The following is a 19,839-nucleotide window of genomic DNA, read 5'->3' as shown; positions in this document are numbered from 1 at the left end:
AACTGTTTCAACTGTGCTCTGTTTGACCCTGCTCATGAACAAAGCATCAGAGGCTCCCTAAAGTTTCACTAGGTTTTAAGTCAGCAGAATGTCCGGCCATTGGACCAGAGAAATATATCCTGAATCTTCTAGCTTTTTCTCTATATGTAGAATGTGAACCCCAAAGCCAGACTAAGATCACTCTTGCCTAACAAAGGGCTCAGCTGAAATACATGACAGTGATATAGGACCTGAGTCACTGATCATCTGTGAAAGGCTCTCTAAAGCCCCCACATCCCTTCGTTCACTTAGCAGTTGGTAGGCCATTTCCTTCCTGGCTTCTGTGCACACGTCACATCTTCCCAGCAGCAAACTAACTACACTTTTGACCTGGAATTCAGCCAATGCAAGAGAAGGAGTGAATGATATAAATATGTAAAGTGAAAGTTTACAATTCTATAACATAATAGACTAGATATCACCACTTGGAACTGAAGTGAACCATGAAAAGACTGCGCGATTTAAAAACAGCAGCGCACACAATATTTTAGAATACAAAAAAACACAAATGTAGTTTCATGGGTACTTGATACTGTATAGTGAATTTTAAGAAATAAAGAAAATAACATTTTTTATTCTTGATTAGGCAAATATTTATTTAGCAAGATTTTGTAATGCTATTGAGGTAGGATAGGAAAAATAAAAGTAATAGGTAGAAAAGAGACAAACAGGGAAGGAAAGAAAGACTGTAGTTTTCAATCTAGAAACTGTATGATGATCCTCATCTTTGCCCTGAAAATCTGCACAATAAATTTTAAAACACTGTATATTCAGTGATATACTCTATTTTTAGACTGATCAAAGGAATCTAGAGAAAAATATTGTTCAAATCCCTATGAGATGGCTACAGTCTGAGTGTTCTCCATCAGCTCTATGTCAGCCTGAAGAGTCCAAGAAAAACCAGACCACTACCACCTGCTCTGTGACCCACAATCAAAGAAATCCAATCATTAGGCAGAAACAAAGCTTCCTTTAAAAGAAGAATGATGCTCCCCCAAAAGGCCAGTCTCTTATTTTGGAGGTGGCCCACATTATTCCTTGAACGTGTATCCCCTACTTTGCTAAATAAACCTCTGTCTTTGTCTCTAACCAGGCTATGCTGAAATTCTTTTCTGCCACAGAAGCCAAAGACCCCGCCATTCTGAGGTGAGTTCTCCCTCACCAATACTGAGAACTTCTCTGGACCCTTTTCAGAATTGTCATGACTCCTGTAACAGAAATGACACTTGACGTCTATGTTAGTGACATTTAGTAGGGGTATCTTCACACAAAGCAACCCAAATGATAACCAATCATACAGCAGTAGCACTAAAAGATAGAAAACCAGAGGACTTCCGGGAAGATGGCGACGGAGGAAAGCGGCACTTACAAGTCCCGCTAACAATCCAACTCTACTACCACAAAACCAGCGCCTTTCAGAGCCAGAAAACACCACCAGCAAAGAAATAAAAACGGTAACTACAAGGGACAGAGAAAAAGGGCTGGAAAAACAAGACACCAGAAAAAAACCAGCCCGAAGTGCCGCGCCCGCGCGGCGCTGAGCGGCCAGAGCCGCAGCGCGGATTGGGGGGAGCCGCAGAGTGGAGCGGCCTGCCGCGTCGCGGAACCGCCAGAGCGGCCGGAGTGGCCAGACCCGCGGTGCAGAGCAGCCGAAGCCGCGGTTCAGAGCAGCCGAGTAGAGCGGCCAGAACAGCCAAGCGGAGTGGCCAGAACAGCCGGAGCAGCCAGAGCCGCAGCGCGGATTGCCTGGAGCGGCCACGCGGAGTGGCCAGAGCCGCGGAGTGGAGCGGCTGGAGCAGCCGGAGCGGAGCGGCCAGAACAGCTGAGCGGAGCGGCCAGAGCAGCCGAGCAGAGCGGCCAGAACAGCCGGAGCGGAGCGGCCAGAACAGTCGGAGCAGCCAGAGCCGCGTTGCGGAACGGCCGGAGCGGCCGGAGTGGCCAGACCCGTGGTGCAGAGCAGCCGAAGCCGCGGTTCAGAGCAGCCGAGTAGAGCGGCCAGAACAGCCAAGCGGAGTGGCCAGAACAGCCGGAGCAGCCAGAGCCGCAGCGCGGATTGCCTGGAGCGGCCGCGCGGAGTGGCCAGAGCCGCGGAGTGGAGCGGCTGGAGCAGCCGGAGCGGAGCGGCCAGAACAGCTGAGCGGAGCGGCCAGAGCAGCCGAGCAGAGCGGCCAGAACAGCCGGAGCGGAGCGGCCAGAACAGTCGGAGCAGCCAGAGCCGCGTTGCGGAACGGCCGGAGCGGCCGGAGTGGCCAGACCCGCGGTGCAGAGCAGCCAGAGCCGGGCGCAGAGCGGCCGGAGCGGAGCAGCCTACATCTCCCCTAGCAGCACCAGGCTCCAGAGAGGAGGGAGACTTAAAACAGAGCTCAAATCCAGAGAGGAGGTACTTTGGCCTCGCGGCCTAGGACGCAGAAGCAGCGTCTTACTGCTGGCGGCAGTGGTGAGTTCACCGGACGGCCCTAGACCAATCCATTCAACCAGCCACCAGGAGCCTGAGAGGAGCGGTTGACAGCGAGCTGAGGTGAGCAGGTGCTGAACAGCCGGCGGCAGTCAGCAGTTTTGTTGGTGCAGGGAACATCTAAAGCTCCCAAGGGCCGAGCACAGCACAACTGGCAGGGACTCAGAGCGGAGTTCAAAACCAGAGAAGAAATACGCCGCATCACGGCCAAGGGCGTGGCAGTGGTGCCATATTGCCAGTGGCGGCAGCAGCGAATCCACCAAGTTCACTACAGCTCCATCAGCGCACTCAATAACCGTGAGTCAAATTGTGACCCCTAGGGAAGAAATCCCAGTACTGCGCTCCCAGGGACTTGCGCAGATAGTCTCCCTGGGTCGGAGATTTTAGCAGTGCAGCCCAGGGGGGGAGTGGCAGTGGCAGAGATATCATACCATAGTCACAACTCCCCACTGGAGAACGCCCAACTTGGCACTCCCCACAGTCTAAGCAGCCTTGATTGACTCCCTGGGTCTGAGACTTTGTGATACAAACCAGTTAAGGAGTAGTGGTGACTGAGATACCACAGACACGAGATCCAGAGCATCTTAAGTGAACTCGTAGTGACTCGGGGAAGAACCCAGAGAAGGCACAAACTTCCAAAATCATGGGAAAGAGAAATAACAATGGAGCAGTGAATGCCAACAACCCCACAACATCAGAATCTGATAACACAGAAATCCAAAGATCTCTAGAAGATCAAATTAGGAAAATAACTTTAGAAATAATAGAGGACTTTCGAAAAGAATTTAGAGAGAGTCAAAAAGAGATAAAGGATGCAATTAGTGAAGTAAAGGCCTCAATCCAAAGTATAAACAACAGATTAGACCACATGGAGAATAGAATCTCGCTCCTTGAAGATGATCATTCTAAAAATGAACGCATAGTTTCTAATTTAGAAAAAAAAACCCGACAGCAGGAATCTGACATTGAAGAAATATGGGCCCATTTCAAGAGAGCTAACCTAAGAATAATTGGAATAGAGGAGGGAAAAGAAGGTGAAACCAAAGGGATCAACAATCTCTTCAAGGAAGTAATAGCAGAAAATTTTCCAAACATAGAGCAAGAGGTCGATACACAGATCCAGGAAACTTATAGAACTCCCTTTAGACAGGATCAGAGAAGAGGATCCCCACGCCACATAATTGTCAAAATGACTAATGTGGAAGCCAAGGAGAGAATCTTAAAGGCAACAAAAACAAAAGGCCACGTGACATACAGAGGCAAACCAATTAGAATCACTCCAGACTTCCCAAACCAAGTTATGAAAGCCAGAAGGGCTTGGAGTAACATATTCCAAACTCTGAAAGAAAACAACTTCCAGCCAAAAATTTCCTACCCAGCAAAACTATCCATCAAATTAGATGGGGAAATAAGAAGCTTCCATGACAAACAGCAACTGAAGGAATTTATGTCTTCAAAACCAGCGCTAGAGAAAATACTCAAGGAGATTAACTGCAAAGAGGAAATGGGTAATACACGCCAGAACCAAAGAAACAAGAATTCCCATCCAGCAGACAACTAAGCAAAGAAGAATAAACAGTATCTTAAACAGAAATAAGATCTTAACATGTTGGGAATTAAAAATTATCTCTCTATAATCACACTTAATGTAAACGGCCTCAACTCCCCAATAAAAAGACATAAAGTGGCAAAATGGATTAAAAGCCAGAATCCATCCATCTGCTGCTTACAAGAAACACACCTTACAAGTAAAGATAGGAACAAACTCAAGGTAAAGGGCTGGAGCAAGGTAATCCATGCTAATGGTACTCGAAGACAAGCAGGAGTAGCAACTATGATATCAGACAAGTTAGACTTCAAACCCAAACTTATTAGAAGAGACAAAGAAGGTCACATCTTACTGGTAAAAGGAATAGTCCAGCAAGAGGAAATAACAATAATCAACATCTATGCCCCAAACATAGGGGCAGCTACTTTCATAAATCAAACTCTTTGTGATATGAAGTCACACATAAATCCCAACACAATAATACTGGGAGACTTCAACACACCTCTCACAATACTAGACCGATCTTCCAGACAAAGGGTCAGTAAAGATGTCTCAGAACTAAAGAACACCATTAACCAAATGGACCTGTTGGACTCATATAGAATATTTCACCCAACTACAGCAGAGTTTACATTTTTCTCAGCTGCTCATGGAACCTTCTCCAAAATAGATCACATCCTGGGACACAAAATGAGCACTAGCAAATTTAAAAAATGTTACATACTTCCCTGTGTCATTTCAGACCATAATGGAATGAAACTAGAAATCAACTATAAGAAGACTCAGAGAAACAACATAAACATGTGGAGACTGAACACCACACTTCTGAATGAAGAATGGGTCATAGAAGATGTAAGAGGTGAAATCAAGAAATTTCTAGAAACAAATGAAAATAAAGAAACAACATATCAAAACCTCTGGGACACTTTGAAGGCAGTATTAAGAGGAAAATTTATAGCACTGAGTGCTCACATAAGAAAAACAGAAAATCTTCAAATAAATAGCCTTATGACACACCTCAAAGCCCTTGAAAAGCAGGAACAATTGAACCCCAAAGCCAGCAGAAGACGGGAAATTATTAAAATTAGAGCAGAAATTAACGAAATAGAGAATAAAAAAACAATACAGAAAATCAACAAAACTAAAAGCTGGTTTCTTGAAAAAATTAACAAGATTGATAAACCATTAGCCAACCTAACTAAAAAAAAGAGAGAATCAACCCAAATTATGAAGATAAGGGATGAAAAAGGAGACATTACTACTGACAGCGTAGAAATCCAGAGGATTATCAGAAACTACTTTGAAAAACTATACTCCAACAAAATGGAAAACCTGGAGGAAATCGACAACTTCCTAGATAAATACAACCTTCCTAAACTGAGTCAAGAAGATATAGAACACTTAAACCAACCAATAACAATTAAAGAGATTGAAACAGCAATAAAGAGCTTACCATCAAAGAAAAGCCCAGGACCAGATGGTTTCCCAAGTGAATTCTATAAAACCTTTATAGGAGAACTAATCCCAATACTACTCAAACTATTTCGGGAAATAGAAAAAACCGGGACTCTCCCAAATACATTCTATGAAGCCAACATCACACTAATACCCAAACCGAATAAAGACAGTTCAAGGAAGGAAAACTACAGGCCTATATCTCTGATGAACTTGGATGCAAAACTATTAAACAAAATACTAGCAACACGCATTCAAAACCACATCAAGAAAATCATTCACCATGACCAGGTAGGGTTCATCCCAGGGATGCAAGGCTGGTTCAATATACGAAAATCAATCCATGTAATTCATCATATAAACAGAATCAAAGACAAAAACCACATGATCATCTCAATAGATGCTGAAAAAGCATTTGATAAAATTCAACATCCATTTATGATAAAAACACTGCAGAGAATTGGAATAGAAGGAACATATCTCAACATTATTAAGGCAATCTACAATAAGCCCACTGCCAACATCATATTAAATGGGGAAAAACTTCAAGAATTCCCCCTAAAAACTGGAACGAGACAAGGATGTCCACTATCACCACTTCTCTTCAATATAGTACTAGAGACTCTAGCCAGAGCAATAAGGCAAGAAAAGGAAATCAAAGGAGTACAAATAGGAAAAGAAGAACTCAAGCTTTCACTATTTGCAGATGACATGATACTATACTTAGAAAACCCAACAAACTCAACCAAAAGGCTTATAGAACTGATCAACAATTTCAGCAAGGTATCTGGATACAAAATCAATCTTAAAAAATCAGAAGCTTTCCTGTACACCAACCATAAATCCACTGAAAAAGAAATTCAGAAAACACTTCCACTCAGGATCTCCCACAAAAAAATAAAATACCTAGGAATAAACTTGACCAAGGAGGTAAAAGATCTCTACAAAGAAAATTATAAAACACTGAAAAAAGAAATCGAAGAAGATCTTAGAAGATGGAAAGACCTTCCATGTTCATGGATTGGCAGAATAAATATTATTAAAATGGCCATACTCCCAAAACTGATCTACAGATTTAATGCAATGCCCATTAAACTACCAAGATCATTCCTCACAGACATAGAAAAATCAGTCCTTAAATTTATCTGGAATAACAAAAAGCCCAGAATAGCCAAGGTAGTTCTCAGCAACAAAAACCACGCAGGAGGAATCACAATACCTGACTTTAAACTATACTACAAAGCCATTGTAATAAAAACAGCATGGTACTGGCAAAAGAACAGATATATAGACCAATGGAGCAGAATAGAAGACCCAGAAACAAGTCCACACACTTTCAGCCAATTGATTTTTGACAAAGGGGCCAAAAACATACACTGGAAAAAAGATAGCCTCTTTAACAAATGGTGTTGGCAAAACTGGTTAACCATATGCAGAAAATTGGATGTTAATCCCACTTTTTCACCCTGTACAAAAGTCAACTCACGATGGATCAAAGACTTGGAAATTAAACCAGAGACTTTGAAGCTCCTTGAAGAGGGCATAGGTCCAACACTACAACACATAGGCACAGACAAACATTTCCTCAACAAGACCCCAAAAGCACAACAAATTAAAAGGAGAATCAATACATGGGATTGCATGAAACTGAAGAGCTTCTGTTCAGCAAAGGAAACTATCAAGAATCTCAATCGAGAGCCAACAGAATGGGAGAAGATTTTTGCCACCTACACCACTGATAGAGGACTAATATCTAGAATATACAGAGAACTCAAGAAACTCAACACTAAGAAAACAAAACATCCAATAACAAAATGGGCAAATGAACTAAATAGACACTTCACAAAAGAAGAAATTCAAATGGCCAATAAATGCATGAAAAAATGCTCAACATCACTGGCAATCAGAGAGATGCAAATCAAAACTACCCTGAGATTTCACCTAACTCCAACTAGAATGGCCATCATTCAAAACACAAACAACAACAGATGCTGGCGAGGATGTGGAGAAGTGGGAACTCTAAGACATTGTTGGTGGGATTGCAAATTAGTGCAACCACTTTGGAAAACAGTATGGAGAATCCTCAGAAGAATGGGAACAAATCTACCATTTGATCCAGCAATACCACTGTTGGGTATCTACCCAAAAGAAAAGAAACCAAACTATCAAACTAATGCATGTGTATCTATGTTCATAGCTGCACAATTCACCATAGCCAAACTATGGAACCAGCCAAGATGTCCATCAACAGATGAATGGATTACAAAACTGTGGGATATGTACACAATGGAATTTTACTCAGCCATCAAAAAAAACTCAATTACATCATTTTCAGGGAAATGGATGGAGCTGGAGGACATTATGCTAAGTGAGATTAGTCAGGCACAAAAAATAAGAAATCAGATGCTTTCCCTAATATGTGAGAGTTAGGGAGAAATGGGTCATAGGAGGAACTCTTGGAAGAGCATCAGTAACTTTTAACTCTGTTTACATTGTCTTTGGATATACAATATTTTTTTATTTTTTAAGGGAGTTTATTTACCCTTTTGTTGCCTGTGCCATTGAAATCATATCCAAGAAATCACTTCCAATTTCAATGTTGTGAGGTTTTATGACCCAGATTTTCTTCTAAAAGCTGATAGTATTAAGATTTATATTTAGGTCCTTTATCTATTTTGAGTTAATATTTGTATATGTGTTAGGTAAGGGTCCAATTTTATTATTTTTCATTTATTATTATTTTTCAACAATATTTAGTTAAAAGACTAGTATTTCCTCCACCAAAAGTTCATGGAAACCTTGTCAAAAATAACTTGACAATGTATGGAAGAATTTATCTCTAGGCTTTTATTTAGCTCCAATGGTTTATATATCTGCCTTTAGAACAGTACTACACTGTTTCAATTATTGTAGCTTTATATGGTTTGAAATCAGAAAATATACATCTTCTAGCTTTGTTCTTCTTTGAGACTTTTTTGGGTATCTAGAGCCCATATTCCATATCAGGATAGATTTTTTTTCTGAAAAATAAATAAATAAATGTATGATAGTTTCACCTAAAAAAAAAAAAAAAGAAAAAAAATATTCTCTGGTAAGAAAGAAAGCAAAAAGAAATATTGAAATGTTATCTTTAAGTCATCAAAAGTTTGGTACCAGACAAATGAAACTGTTATGTGAGATTATCAATGTTAATATTGTATAAATTGCTATAATACTAGATGTCAACCACTAAGCCAAGCGTGGGAAGGAGGGATGGGGAGGGAATGGGGTGGGGATCGGGTAGGGGCTAACTGGGCGATGTGTGCATGTATGTCTACAAAAGTATCTTATTTATACCACTATGATATATGAATACATTGCACCAATAAAAAATAAATTTAAAAAAAAAAATAAATAAAAAAAAAAATAAAAGATAGAAAACCAATGATACCTTCTGTGGGTGACAAACACGTTGTTGACATGGCCTAGCCCATTGCAGCCTGGCAGGGGACAGTGAGGCAGCTCTTGCTTGTTCAGTTTCCAGGAGAGAGGAGTACTGCTGAGAGGACTCTCCTTCTGTCTCTTGGCAGCCAGAGGACAGCCCGAAGCTGTGCGGTGTGATGTGTATTTACCTGATACGTGACCCTGGCCATCACACCCTATCACGGGACATCTAGAGAGACACATGTAGACTTTATGAGCTGGGGAAAGGCTGCTACAATTCCATACTGTCATGGTTTAGATATGGGGCATCCACCAGGAAAAATTAATTTATGGGAAATGCAAACATATTCAGAGGTGGAATAACTGAATCAGGATTGTAATGCCATCACTGAAGAACTAATAATTTGAATGGATTTACTGGGTGGTCACTGTAGGCAGGTAAAGTGTGGATGAAGGACAGGTCACAGAGGAGGGGGTGGCTTTGGAATCTGTCTCTGGCCACTTCCTCTTGGTCTCTCTGCTCTTTGGCTGCCACGAGATGGGCTATTATGCTATGCCACATGCAGCACCACCATTATGTCTGCCTTGGCGGCACCCAACTATGGACGAGACTTCTGAAACCATGAGCCAAATAAATGTTTCCTCCTCTATGGTGTTCATGTCAGGTATTATGGTCACGGTGTTGGAAAAGTGTACTAAAACACACACCACCCAGGGGACACACTGCAGAATTATGGACTTCTAAAAGATCTGACTTCCAGTAGCAGCAGCATTAATGTTAGCAGTAATAACAGCCCACAGACTTTGAGTTAAGCAATTGTCATGTATTATATCTTTCAATCCCTGAAAGCAGAAGGTATTATGTATAGGTGAGAAAAACAAGACTTTGAGAGCTTAGACCACTTGTCACCCATTTTATAAGAAGTGAAGCCAAATTCATGTCTGTACCTCTTACCTCTAGAGCCAACTACATTATGAATGGGGAAGAGGGGGGAGCAGTGTGGGATGTTGAGGATATGCAGAGGGTGCTGTGTGCAAGTGTGTAGCTATCCCACTTCAATACGATGTATTGTTACACTGCACCAAAAACAAAAACTGCTGCCCCGTGGCTCCACTGGTCACACTTACTTAAGTTCAGGGTCTTCTTTTTCTTCCTTGGTCGGAGTCGTTTTGATTCCACCTTTTCTAGCACGAGGGCAGCCAGACAAACTAAAATATACAAGTAACAAAGAACAACACAAAAGCACATGGTGCCACTGCGCACAGCCACCCGCACCCAGGTCTCCCATGAAGAAGTAAGCTTGGTCCTACCTTCTGTGGGAAGCATAGTTCCCAGTCACATGCCCGGAACCATCGCAGCCAGGGGTAGGACACCTGGAAAACACAGAAATGGGGCACAGCTCTCAGGTCAGGGGAGGCAGGAGACCAGACACATGCAAACAGAAATGAATAGAGCAAGTGACGTTTTGGGAGGACTCGCTTAAATATACTTAGCTTTTGATTAAAAATCACTTCCTCCCTCTCCCCTCCATTCCCATTCTTCCTTTTCTCCTTGTACATACATTCTACCTCTGAGCTATACCCATAGCCCTATTTATTTTTTATTTTGAAACAGGGTCTTGCTAAGTTGCTAAGAAGCTCACTAAATTGTCTAGATTGGTCTTATACCTGTGACCCTCCTGTCTCAGTCTCCCAAATATTAGGATTACAGGAGTGAGTCCCTGCACCCAGGTATTTTTAAAGAAAAAATTAAGATATGGAACTATGGAGTAAACAACATATTATCTGGTATATATTGTATATTTGGTTTTAAAACTTATATCTGAAGAACTTGAAAATCAGCCCACAGTGCATGGCTGGGCATCTGTCTGCATCATGCAAAGTTCCTGTCTTTCGTGTAAGAAGTGCAGTTTCCCAGATTGATTTAATGAATAATTTATTTTCTTTGGTATGCTGTCCTACCATGATAACCCATTAACTTCACATGAAGCACAGTGGAATATGTGAACTGTAGAGACTTGAAACATTAGTATGACTATCAGAGAACTTAAACAATTTGTACCTGGTCTATTCTGCCTCGTGGCCCAAATTAACTGGTCTTTGGAAAAGTCTACCAACTATTCACAAAAATCTATGGTTACATTTATTTCTACTTGGGATGCATATTAGAAATGAGTTTCAAAATACCTTTTAATAATACATTCATACAGATTTTCATCTTTCTATTGTCTTTTAAAAATCCCCATGAAGACAGAGGTCATGGCAAAATATCTGTGCTCCTTCAGTTCTTGCACGGGTTGTCCTCATTGATTATTCCACATCATAGCTCCCTATGGCTGGAGCTTCACCCAAACAAGACTTCCATTTGAAAAAGGCAACAATTCAAAGAAAACTGTGAGCTGGGCTGGTGGCACACACTTGTAATCCTTGTACTTGGGAGGGTGAGACAAGAGGATCACAGGTTTGTGGACAGCCTCAGCTACTTAGTGAGGACCTCTGAAATTTAGTGAGACCTTGTTTCAAAATAAAAGATAAAAAGGTGGGCTGGGGATGTAGCTCAGAGGTAAAATGCCACTGGGTTCCATCCCAATACTACAAAAGAAAGAGAGAAAGAAGAAAGAAAGAAAGAAAGAAAGAAAGAAAGAAAGAAAGAAAGAAAGAAAGAAAGAAAGAAAAAAAGAAGAAAAAAGAAAGTAAAGGAAAACTGTGGATACTCTCTTTCATGGAATCTTTTTATTTATATCCAATCCTAAGGCATATCCAACACACATCTCTTCCAGCTAACTGGAGGAACTGACATTGAGACTTTAAATAATCATTTAAAGACATAATTTATATTCTCTATTGTAAGACAGGCTTGCATACTTATTTTAATCTATTAGCATTTTTTTTTTAGTGAAATAGTGTTTTACTAGCATATTGCAATTATGGAAAACTCCTGTGCCAACTGATCTTTTGGGTTTTGGGGGATTCTTTTTTAATAAAATGTCCTTTTCCCTTGTATGAAAAACTAAGTTATTACTTGTTAGACGGCTCCAAAAGTACTTTAAATATGGAATAGTCCAATGATACCTTTGAATCTTCATGCCTTCAATAGGCTACCAACCTTTTTGTGAAATAAGTTTAGATTTAAGAGACCCGTTAGCTATCTTTAAGATGTGGCAGTGTAGGAGTAATTAAGATATTATGCTATCAGTGTAGGAGTAATTAAGATATTATGCTATCTTATTAATCTCTATTTAATATTCCTTTATTCATATATATATATATATATATATGTGTGTGTGTGTGTGTGTGTGTGTGTGTGTGTGTGTGTGCCTGTGTGTGGTACTGGGCATTGAACCCAGGGGCATTCTATTTCCACGCTACATCCTCAATCCTATTTTATGTTTTATTTTGAAATAGGGTCTCACTATGGTGCTAAGGGTCCACTGAGTTGCTGAGGCTAGCCTTAAAACTGCAATCTTCCTGTCTTAGCCTCCCATGTACTAGGATTCCACATGTATGCCACCATGCTCAGCTATATTCTTTTATTTATTTATTTTTGTGGTACTAGGATTAAACTTAGGTGCATTCTACCTCTGAACTGCACTTTTAGCTCTATTTAATTCTTTATCTTGAAACGGGGTTTCACTAAGTTGCTGAGGCTACACTCAAACCTTTGATCCTCCTGTCTCAGCCTCCCAAGTACTGGGATCGAGGCCTGAACCACCACACTGGCTTTTTAATCACTTAGTCAGATACAATTTACTATTGTGTGATCACAGTAATAGGGAATATCCAGGGCCCCACCAGGGGGCTAGGTGCAAGGAGGACTTGCCTCCTGATGCTTACTTGAGCTCCTGAGAATTAGCAGCCATGAGTGACTTCAGAGTCTTATCTGCCAAAGGACATCCAGAAACACTACAGAGGGAAAAAAGAGAAAAAAAATTCTCACAACACCGATATGCACATTTGACTTGAACAGCATCTTGAATTTGTGGCACATGTTAAATTACTGCTGACTAGGGATTGGAAAAAAAATCACTGGGTTTGAATCTGGCTTTCTACTCTAATGAGTCTGGGCTTGTGGGCACTTCAACTATTTCTCATAAACTCCGATTTGCTAGTTATCAAAGAAGGGCTCTAATCCAGGGAGACTCCCTGACTCTAGGATTCAGTGATATAGTGATTACAGACAACCTCCTTCCCCCTGGAACAGGAGGTTAGAGAGGTTTTTTGTTTTGTTTTGTTTTGTTTTGTTTTGTTTTGTTTTGTTTGCGGGTCTGGGGATGAAACCCAGGAGCATTCGACCTCCAAGCTACACCCTCTGTCCTATTTTTTTATTCTTTATTTTGAAACTGGGTCTCACTGAGTTGCAGAGGGCCTCACTAAGTAGCTGAGGTTGTCCTCGAACCGCGATCCTCCAGTCTCAGCTTCCCAAATACTGGGATTACAAGCGTGTGCCACCACACCTGGCTGAGGCTGAAAGTTTTAAACTGGAGCCCCCCGAGGAAAGCAAATCAGACTGATAAGAGGGCGAGCAGAAAAATCCATCCCATCTTCTGCATCATTTGCAAGAGCTCTAATGTGTAATCTGTCTAGGATAAGTGAATGACTCTCTCTGGTCACCAGCATCTTCACTTAGGGATACACAGGATTTAATTCTGAACTGAACTCTCATTTTGGTTTGTAATATGGACAAAAAATCATTTGGGCCCAGAATCACAATTTCTATATGCTAATTCTTTTATTTCTGAAAAACAAAATCCAAACCCAAGTAACTCATTCTGTATTTCCTGATCCAGGTGCTATCTCACTAGAACAGGGAGGACAATATTTGTAAAGAGCATGACGAGGAAGCCCTCTCTGCACAGGAGGTCGCTAGATACCTGCGGTGAGAGGCATAGTTTCCTGTGACGTGGCCACTTCCATCACATCCTGGGGTTGGACAGCTGGGTCAACAGAAAGGTACAGTTAGAGGCAAGTGCATTTCACAATTTCACTCATCTGCCAGGTAGATTTCTCTCTTCAAGGTAAGTGAATATTGCACAGGGCATGCAGAAAATACTGAAGTAAGGATTTATATAAGAACCATTAGACTAGCCAACAGGAATATAGGGCATATTGTGTTAAGTTACTTCCTTTAGTTATCTTTATCCAATATCACATTCAATTCCTTAACTCAAAATACGATCGTGATCTGAACATGTATATACTAGTTATACTTTGATTCAAGAAATACTGTTCTATTTCTTTGAAAATATAAATGGTATAAAATAATAAACATTAGAAGCTGAATGTGGTGATGCATGCCTGTAATCCCAGCACTTGTGAGGCTGAGATCAGATGATTGTGGATTGGAGGCCTGCCTCAGCAACATAGCAAGATATTCAGCAATTTACTAAGAATTTATTTCAAAATAAAAGAAATAACCGGGCGTGGTGGTGCACACTTGTAATCCCAGCATTCGGGAGGCTGAGATGGGAGGATTGTGGTTTGCAGACAGCCTCAGCTACTTAGTGAAGCCCTCCCCAACTTAGTGAGACACTGTTTCAAAATAAAGAATAAAAAATAGTGCAGGGGGTGTAGCTCGGAGGTTGAATGCCCCTGGGTTCCGACCCTAGACCCGCAAAGAAAAATAATAAAAAGTAAAAAATAAATAAAAATAAATAAATAAAAGTACTGGGGTATGGCTTGGAGAAAGAATGCCACTGGGTTCAATCTCCAAAACTTAATAATTAATTAATTAGTGATCCCCAGTACCAAATAAATACACAAATGAATAAATGAGTAAATAAACATTATACATTCTTGATTTATAATGATGGCATCTTTTAGGAATACTGGCACCAATTATATAATAAATTATAGAGAAGAATCTTTGAGTTTTAAGAGCAAAGCAACCTAAGTAGCTTCCAAAATAGTTAAGGGACTACCAACAACAATAAAAGAAAATCTCTGACTGAAATGTGAACTGATATTTTAGATGGAAACATTTCTGACAGCACAGAAACAGGCAAGAAATTAAGTTAGTAAAGCTTTGGACAACTTCACAAAAAGCTGTTATCCAAGGAAGCTAATTCCTAATTCAGAATTAGTCAAGTAGACCCTCAGGCCCTCTGCCAAAGGTGCTGTACCAGGATCTGAGCCCCTTGGCATAATTCATGCTTATATTATGTCTTGGGCTTCTTGTGTGTTTTTAAAAAACACCACATGCAGGCAGTTATTCTTAGAATTTTCCTTCCACAACTAGTGGAGTCCTTGGTTTTTTGATGGCTTAATTTTCTCTGATGCTGCTAGGACATCACTTGTTTAGAGTAATCAGAATGACCCCTGCCTGCTGGGAGCTATTTATGGCAGCTTTAAAAATTGGAGGGAAAAATCAGCCACATCACTGGCTGGATTTCCTCTGAAATCCTGCTTAGGGCCCATCTACAGATATTGACTACAGAATTTGGCCTTTCTCATACTTTTATCTACGCATTGTAAGTTTACATCATAGTGAGACTCATAGGGCCACACAGGCACACAGCACTGAGTGTTGGGAGAGAGTCACATTCCAGTATTTTCTAAATTGTTACAATTTATATATTTTTCCCCTGCAAACTATTTTCCAATCCTTTTCAGGTAAGCTAAAGAAAATATCGGTTCTAGAACTCCCCAAGGGATGTTTGATTTTCGGGGCTTGATCCAAACCAAGTCCTTAACTCCTTGTTCTGAGGAATGGGCAGAATATCAGAAGGGAAAGTGTAGAAGATAAAATATATGAAAAATAAAGGGAAAATTAGCAGGGATTAAATTTGTTCTGAGTTACTCTGCTAGCACCATTCACCCATTAATGCAGACAAATCTTTTCTGGCCATTATATATGCGAACATCAAGGGGTGAGAGGTGTGTCCTCTGCTTCAAATTCCCACTGAGGAAGTAAACGCCACCTAGTGTTCTAAAACAGCACTGTTTTATTTTATTTCATCTTATTTATATTTTTAATTACTTACATTAAATTGCCAAAAAAGATACAGCTTTTTTAAAGTTGGTGGTATAAAAAGGTAAAAAAAAAATAAAGAACTAGTGGTGACATTATAGTGGGAAAAGCTTCTACTTGGAATTCTTGTAGCTAGATTTTATTTCAAATCTACAGTGAGAAATACTAAATAATAACATGGCAATATCCCCAGTACCCCCCCCCCCCACACACACACGCATTCTAACTAGTTTTGAGTTAGGAAATTAAAGTATAATTATCTTTTATCCAGGAAGGTTTGCATGTGAAAATATCAAAATGAAACAAAGGAAATTAATTAATTCTCTAAGTAAGTGGTACTCAATCTCTATGAAAATTCTAGGATTGTGTCGTACCGAGGATTGGAAACAGGAGCATTCTACCTCTAAGCTACACCTTTAGGCCTTTTTATATTTTGTTTTTGAAACAGGATCTTGCTAGGGTGCTGAGAGTATTTCATAGTTATCAAGGCTGGTCTCAAACCTTCCAAGTACTGAGATTACAGATGTTTGCCACCACACATGCCTGTAATCGCAGTTCTTTTTTTTTTTTTTTTTTTTTTTTGCAGGTCTGGGGATGGAACCCAGGGGCATTTGACCTCTGAGCCACATCCCCTGCACTATTTTTTTTATTCTTTATTTTGAAACAGGATCTCACTAAGTTGTAGAGGGCCTCACTAAGTAGCTGAGGCTGTCCGCGAACCACAATCCTCCAGTCTCAGCCTCCCGAATGCTGGGATTACAAGTGTGTGCCACCCTGCCTGGCTTGTAATCACAGTTCCTGGGAGGCTGAGACAAGAGAGTTGCGGGTTTGAAACCAGCCTCAGCAACTTAGCGAGGCCCTGTTTACAAATTTAAATAATAATATAGGGGTGTGGAGTGTAACCCAGAGGTAGAATGCCCCTGGGCTCAATCCCCGGTACCCCCCTGCCCACACACACATCCATTCTAACTAGTTTTGAGTTAGAAAATTAAAGTATAATTATCTTTTATTGAACTAAAATAGGAGACTTATAAAACAACGTATAACTAACACAAATACATAAATAGGTAATATCCATCAAAACATCTTGTCTATAAAATATGTGAGCCATTGAAGTCTCAGAGAGTTAACTTCCTCTGATTTCATGATTATACCCCAAAAGATATTGTTCAAAATCTTCAGAATGGTTTCTGTTTTTTATCTTTGTACCATGAGCAAGCAATGACCATTACAAAATAATCCCACTTCATTTTTCTAACCCAAAATGGTATTGCACATTGATCAGCAATCTTTTTACAGCATTTAGATTGAGATGATTCTGAACAATTTTCAATAATCCACCTTTAAAAAATTGACATTTTTGGCAATAAATTAAAAAATACTCTGGGAAAGGCAATCTATGTAGAGAGGAGTTGTATTAGCAGGTGCACTGCAGGAGGCAGGGCCGAGTTCTTGGTGAGAGAGGCTGGGCTGAGGCTCAGAGGCTGGCATGTTAGCTGGTGGTGACCACTGATGAGAAAGGTCTGGAAAGCTGGGAAGGCAGGTTGGCCTGGAGTAAGGGACTAACTCGTTGGCGGGAAGGCCTCTCAGGTAAGTGACGTTTGGGAGAAAAGCAAGGGAGGAGAGGATGATGTTACTGAGGCTGTGGAATAGCAATTTCAAGGACCTGAGGCAGGTGCTTTCCAGGTGTGGGGGAGGAAAAGGGGGCTGGTGGGGAGGGAAGGGCAGGCTTCACTGTCCCTGTGAGCCTGAGGTGCACCTGAGGTCACAGCTGGGACTCCAGCAAGTGAGGTAAGGAGAAAGAAGAGGTCACACTCAAGTCTAGGAGGATTGGAATCTAAGACTGGAATCTAGTTGGGTAAAAGACAACCCCCAGGTGGGGGTTCCCAAGCCCAGTGTAGACCATGGAGGATGGAATCCTGCAGAGCTGTCAGGCAGAAGAGAGGGCCAGAGGACCGATATCCAGATTGAGGTGGGGCCCTGAAGAACTTAACCAGAACAGTGGTTTTGGTGGAACAATGAGAGCAAAAGCCAAAGGCTCAGGAGGGAAACTGAGTCACGCTATGAATAACCTTCTCAAGGAGTTTAGTTGGAAAAGGAAACAGAACCACAAAGTCCAGCTGGAGCGTCTGCTAGGTCAGGATAAATTCTTAAATTTATTTTCAATAGGGAAAACTTTTAATGTATTTTGTGTAGAGGGATACAGAAGAGAGGGTATAGGCACTGCACCCAAGTTATAAGTTATTCTTGGCTGGAAAATGTCATTAATTTGGCAGCTATGAATGCATTTGTATAGAAATGTGTGCTTGATATTTAATCACTAACATGTGAAAAATATTTTCCTGCATTTTACTTACTCACTAGTACATAATAGGACTTATTGTCTTCAGATGCCTTTAAATTTATTTTATTTTTGTTTCTTATTTATACATAAATTGTAAATATTTAGGGGGGACTAAATGATGTTTTAATACGTATATGCATTGTACAATGATCAAATCAGAGTAATTTCTCTTTAAATACTTTGGAATCAAAGAGATCCTTACCCATTTATTCCTTAACCAAAGTAATCATTTGCATGTGGGTGCTGCAACCTTGGACAACAGGAAGCCAAGCCTTAGATATTCTGGGGTCAATAGATTCAATTGAAAACTTTTGGCCAAGTGTGTGTGTGTGTGTGTGTGTGTGTGTGTGTGTGTGTGTGTTGAGGATTGAGCACAGGCATGTTCTACCACTGAGTTACAGCCCCAGCCCTTTTCATTTTTTATTTTGAGGTAGAGTTTCATTAAGTTGCCAAGACCATCCTCCAACTTTTTATCCTCCCACCTCAGGCTCCTGAGTTGCTAGGATAACAGGAATGTGCCAGCACCCCTGACTATTGTTATATATATTTTTGTTTTTAAATCAATAAGTACACACTGAATGTTTACTGACTAGTTGCCATAAGGAGTCCTAAAGTCAACTGGGCAAGTCATGATACTATTATCCTCTAAACTATGAGCTCGATGCCGGGCGTGGTGGCGCACGCTTGTAATCCCCGCGCTTGGGAGGCGGAGACAGGAGGATCGTGCAGGTTCGAAGCCAGCCGCGCTGGCGTAAGAGACCCTGTTTCAAAAATATAAAATAGGTCTGGGAGCGTAGCCCGGAGGTAGAAGGGCTTCCAGGAACCCCAGTATCACCAAATAAATAAATAAATAAATAAATAAATAAATAAATAAACAAACAAACAAACAAACTATGAGCTCGAGTCTCTTAATTCCAGAATCTTCCACTGCTCAGCATTCAACACCACTTACGTGATTAGATCTTTTTTGAGATCTCTGGCATGAAGCTTGTGTTTAGGACTTGGTATGGAGGCCTCTCCAGGAAACTTTTTTTCCTCTAAGTTTTCTAGGGAGTTCACTGGGTCTTTCTGGAAAAAGAAAGAAAGAGAAAGAGAGAGATAGGAGACATTAGAGAACTCGGAAAAGACAACTGGACAAGATGTTATTGGGGTTGGGTTTCAGTTCTGGCTTAAAGATTGAGCTGAAATACCCCCAAAGGATTCATATAAGAAATAAATAAGGAATAAAAGGATTGTGTATCATAACTGAGGAATGAGAAATTATAATTGAGGAGAAATATCTTTAAAAAGTTTAATGTCTTGGGTATGCTAAGAACAGGGGCCCAAAGAATGGCTCCTTGGTTGGGCTACGGTGAGGAGGGGCACAACCCTAGGAGCAAATGCCCAGCATGTGTCCTCTGGGGCAACCACTAGGGAGAAAGAAGAAGGCCAAGGAAGGAGGAGGAGGGTTGGGGTTCCCTGGAGACTGAAATTGATCAAATTGTGTTTTCATGTATGTGCAAACGTGACACAATGAAACCCACCATTCTGTGTAATTGTGATGCACCAATAATACAAATTAAAACAATGGGAACAAGAAATAAAAGTTCATATCTTAGCAAATATAA

At 40.8% G+C, this 19,839-nt stretch overlaps 1 protein-coding gene across 3 annotated transcripts in view; it reads right to left on the bottom strand.

The window, feature by feature from the left end:
* ST18 (ST18 C2H2C-type zinc finger transcription factor) overlaps positions 1-19,839 on the bottom strand; it is a gene marked incomplete at both ends in the record, with an annotated part of 120,580 nt that overhangs the window by 17,923 nt on the left and 82,818 nt on the right. For all 3 annotated transcript variants that reach the window (XM_080694416.1, XM_080694417.1, XM_080694418.1), the window contains 6 exons: positions 8,929-9,150; positions 10,050-10,130; positions 10,233-10,295; positions 12,756-12,824; positions 13,793-13,855; positions 19,185-19,300. In XM_080694416.1, coding sequence (XP_080550542.1) covers positions 8,929-9,150; positions 10,050-10,130; positions 10,233-10,295; positions 12,756-12,824; positions 13,793-13,855; positions 19,185-19,300 — 614 coding nt within the window. The remainder of the gene's footprint in view (positions 1-8,928; positions 9,151-10,049; positions 10,131-10,232; positions 10,296-12,755; positions 12,825-13,792; positions 13,856-19,184; positions 19,301-19,839) is intronic.

The sequence above is a fragment of the Muscardinus avellanarius genome (assembly GCF_963383645.1).
Source record: "Muscardinus avellanarius genome assembly, chromosome: 4".
NCBI classification, from domain to species: domain Eukaryota; kingdom Metazoa; phylum Chordata; class Mammalia; order Rodentia; family Gliridae; genus Muscardinus; species Muscardinus avellanarius.
This window is presented reverse-complemented; position numbering and strand designations above follow the sequence as displayed.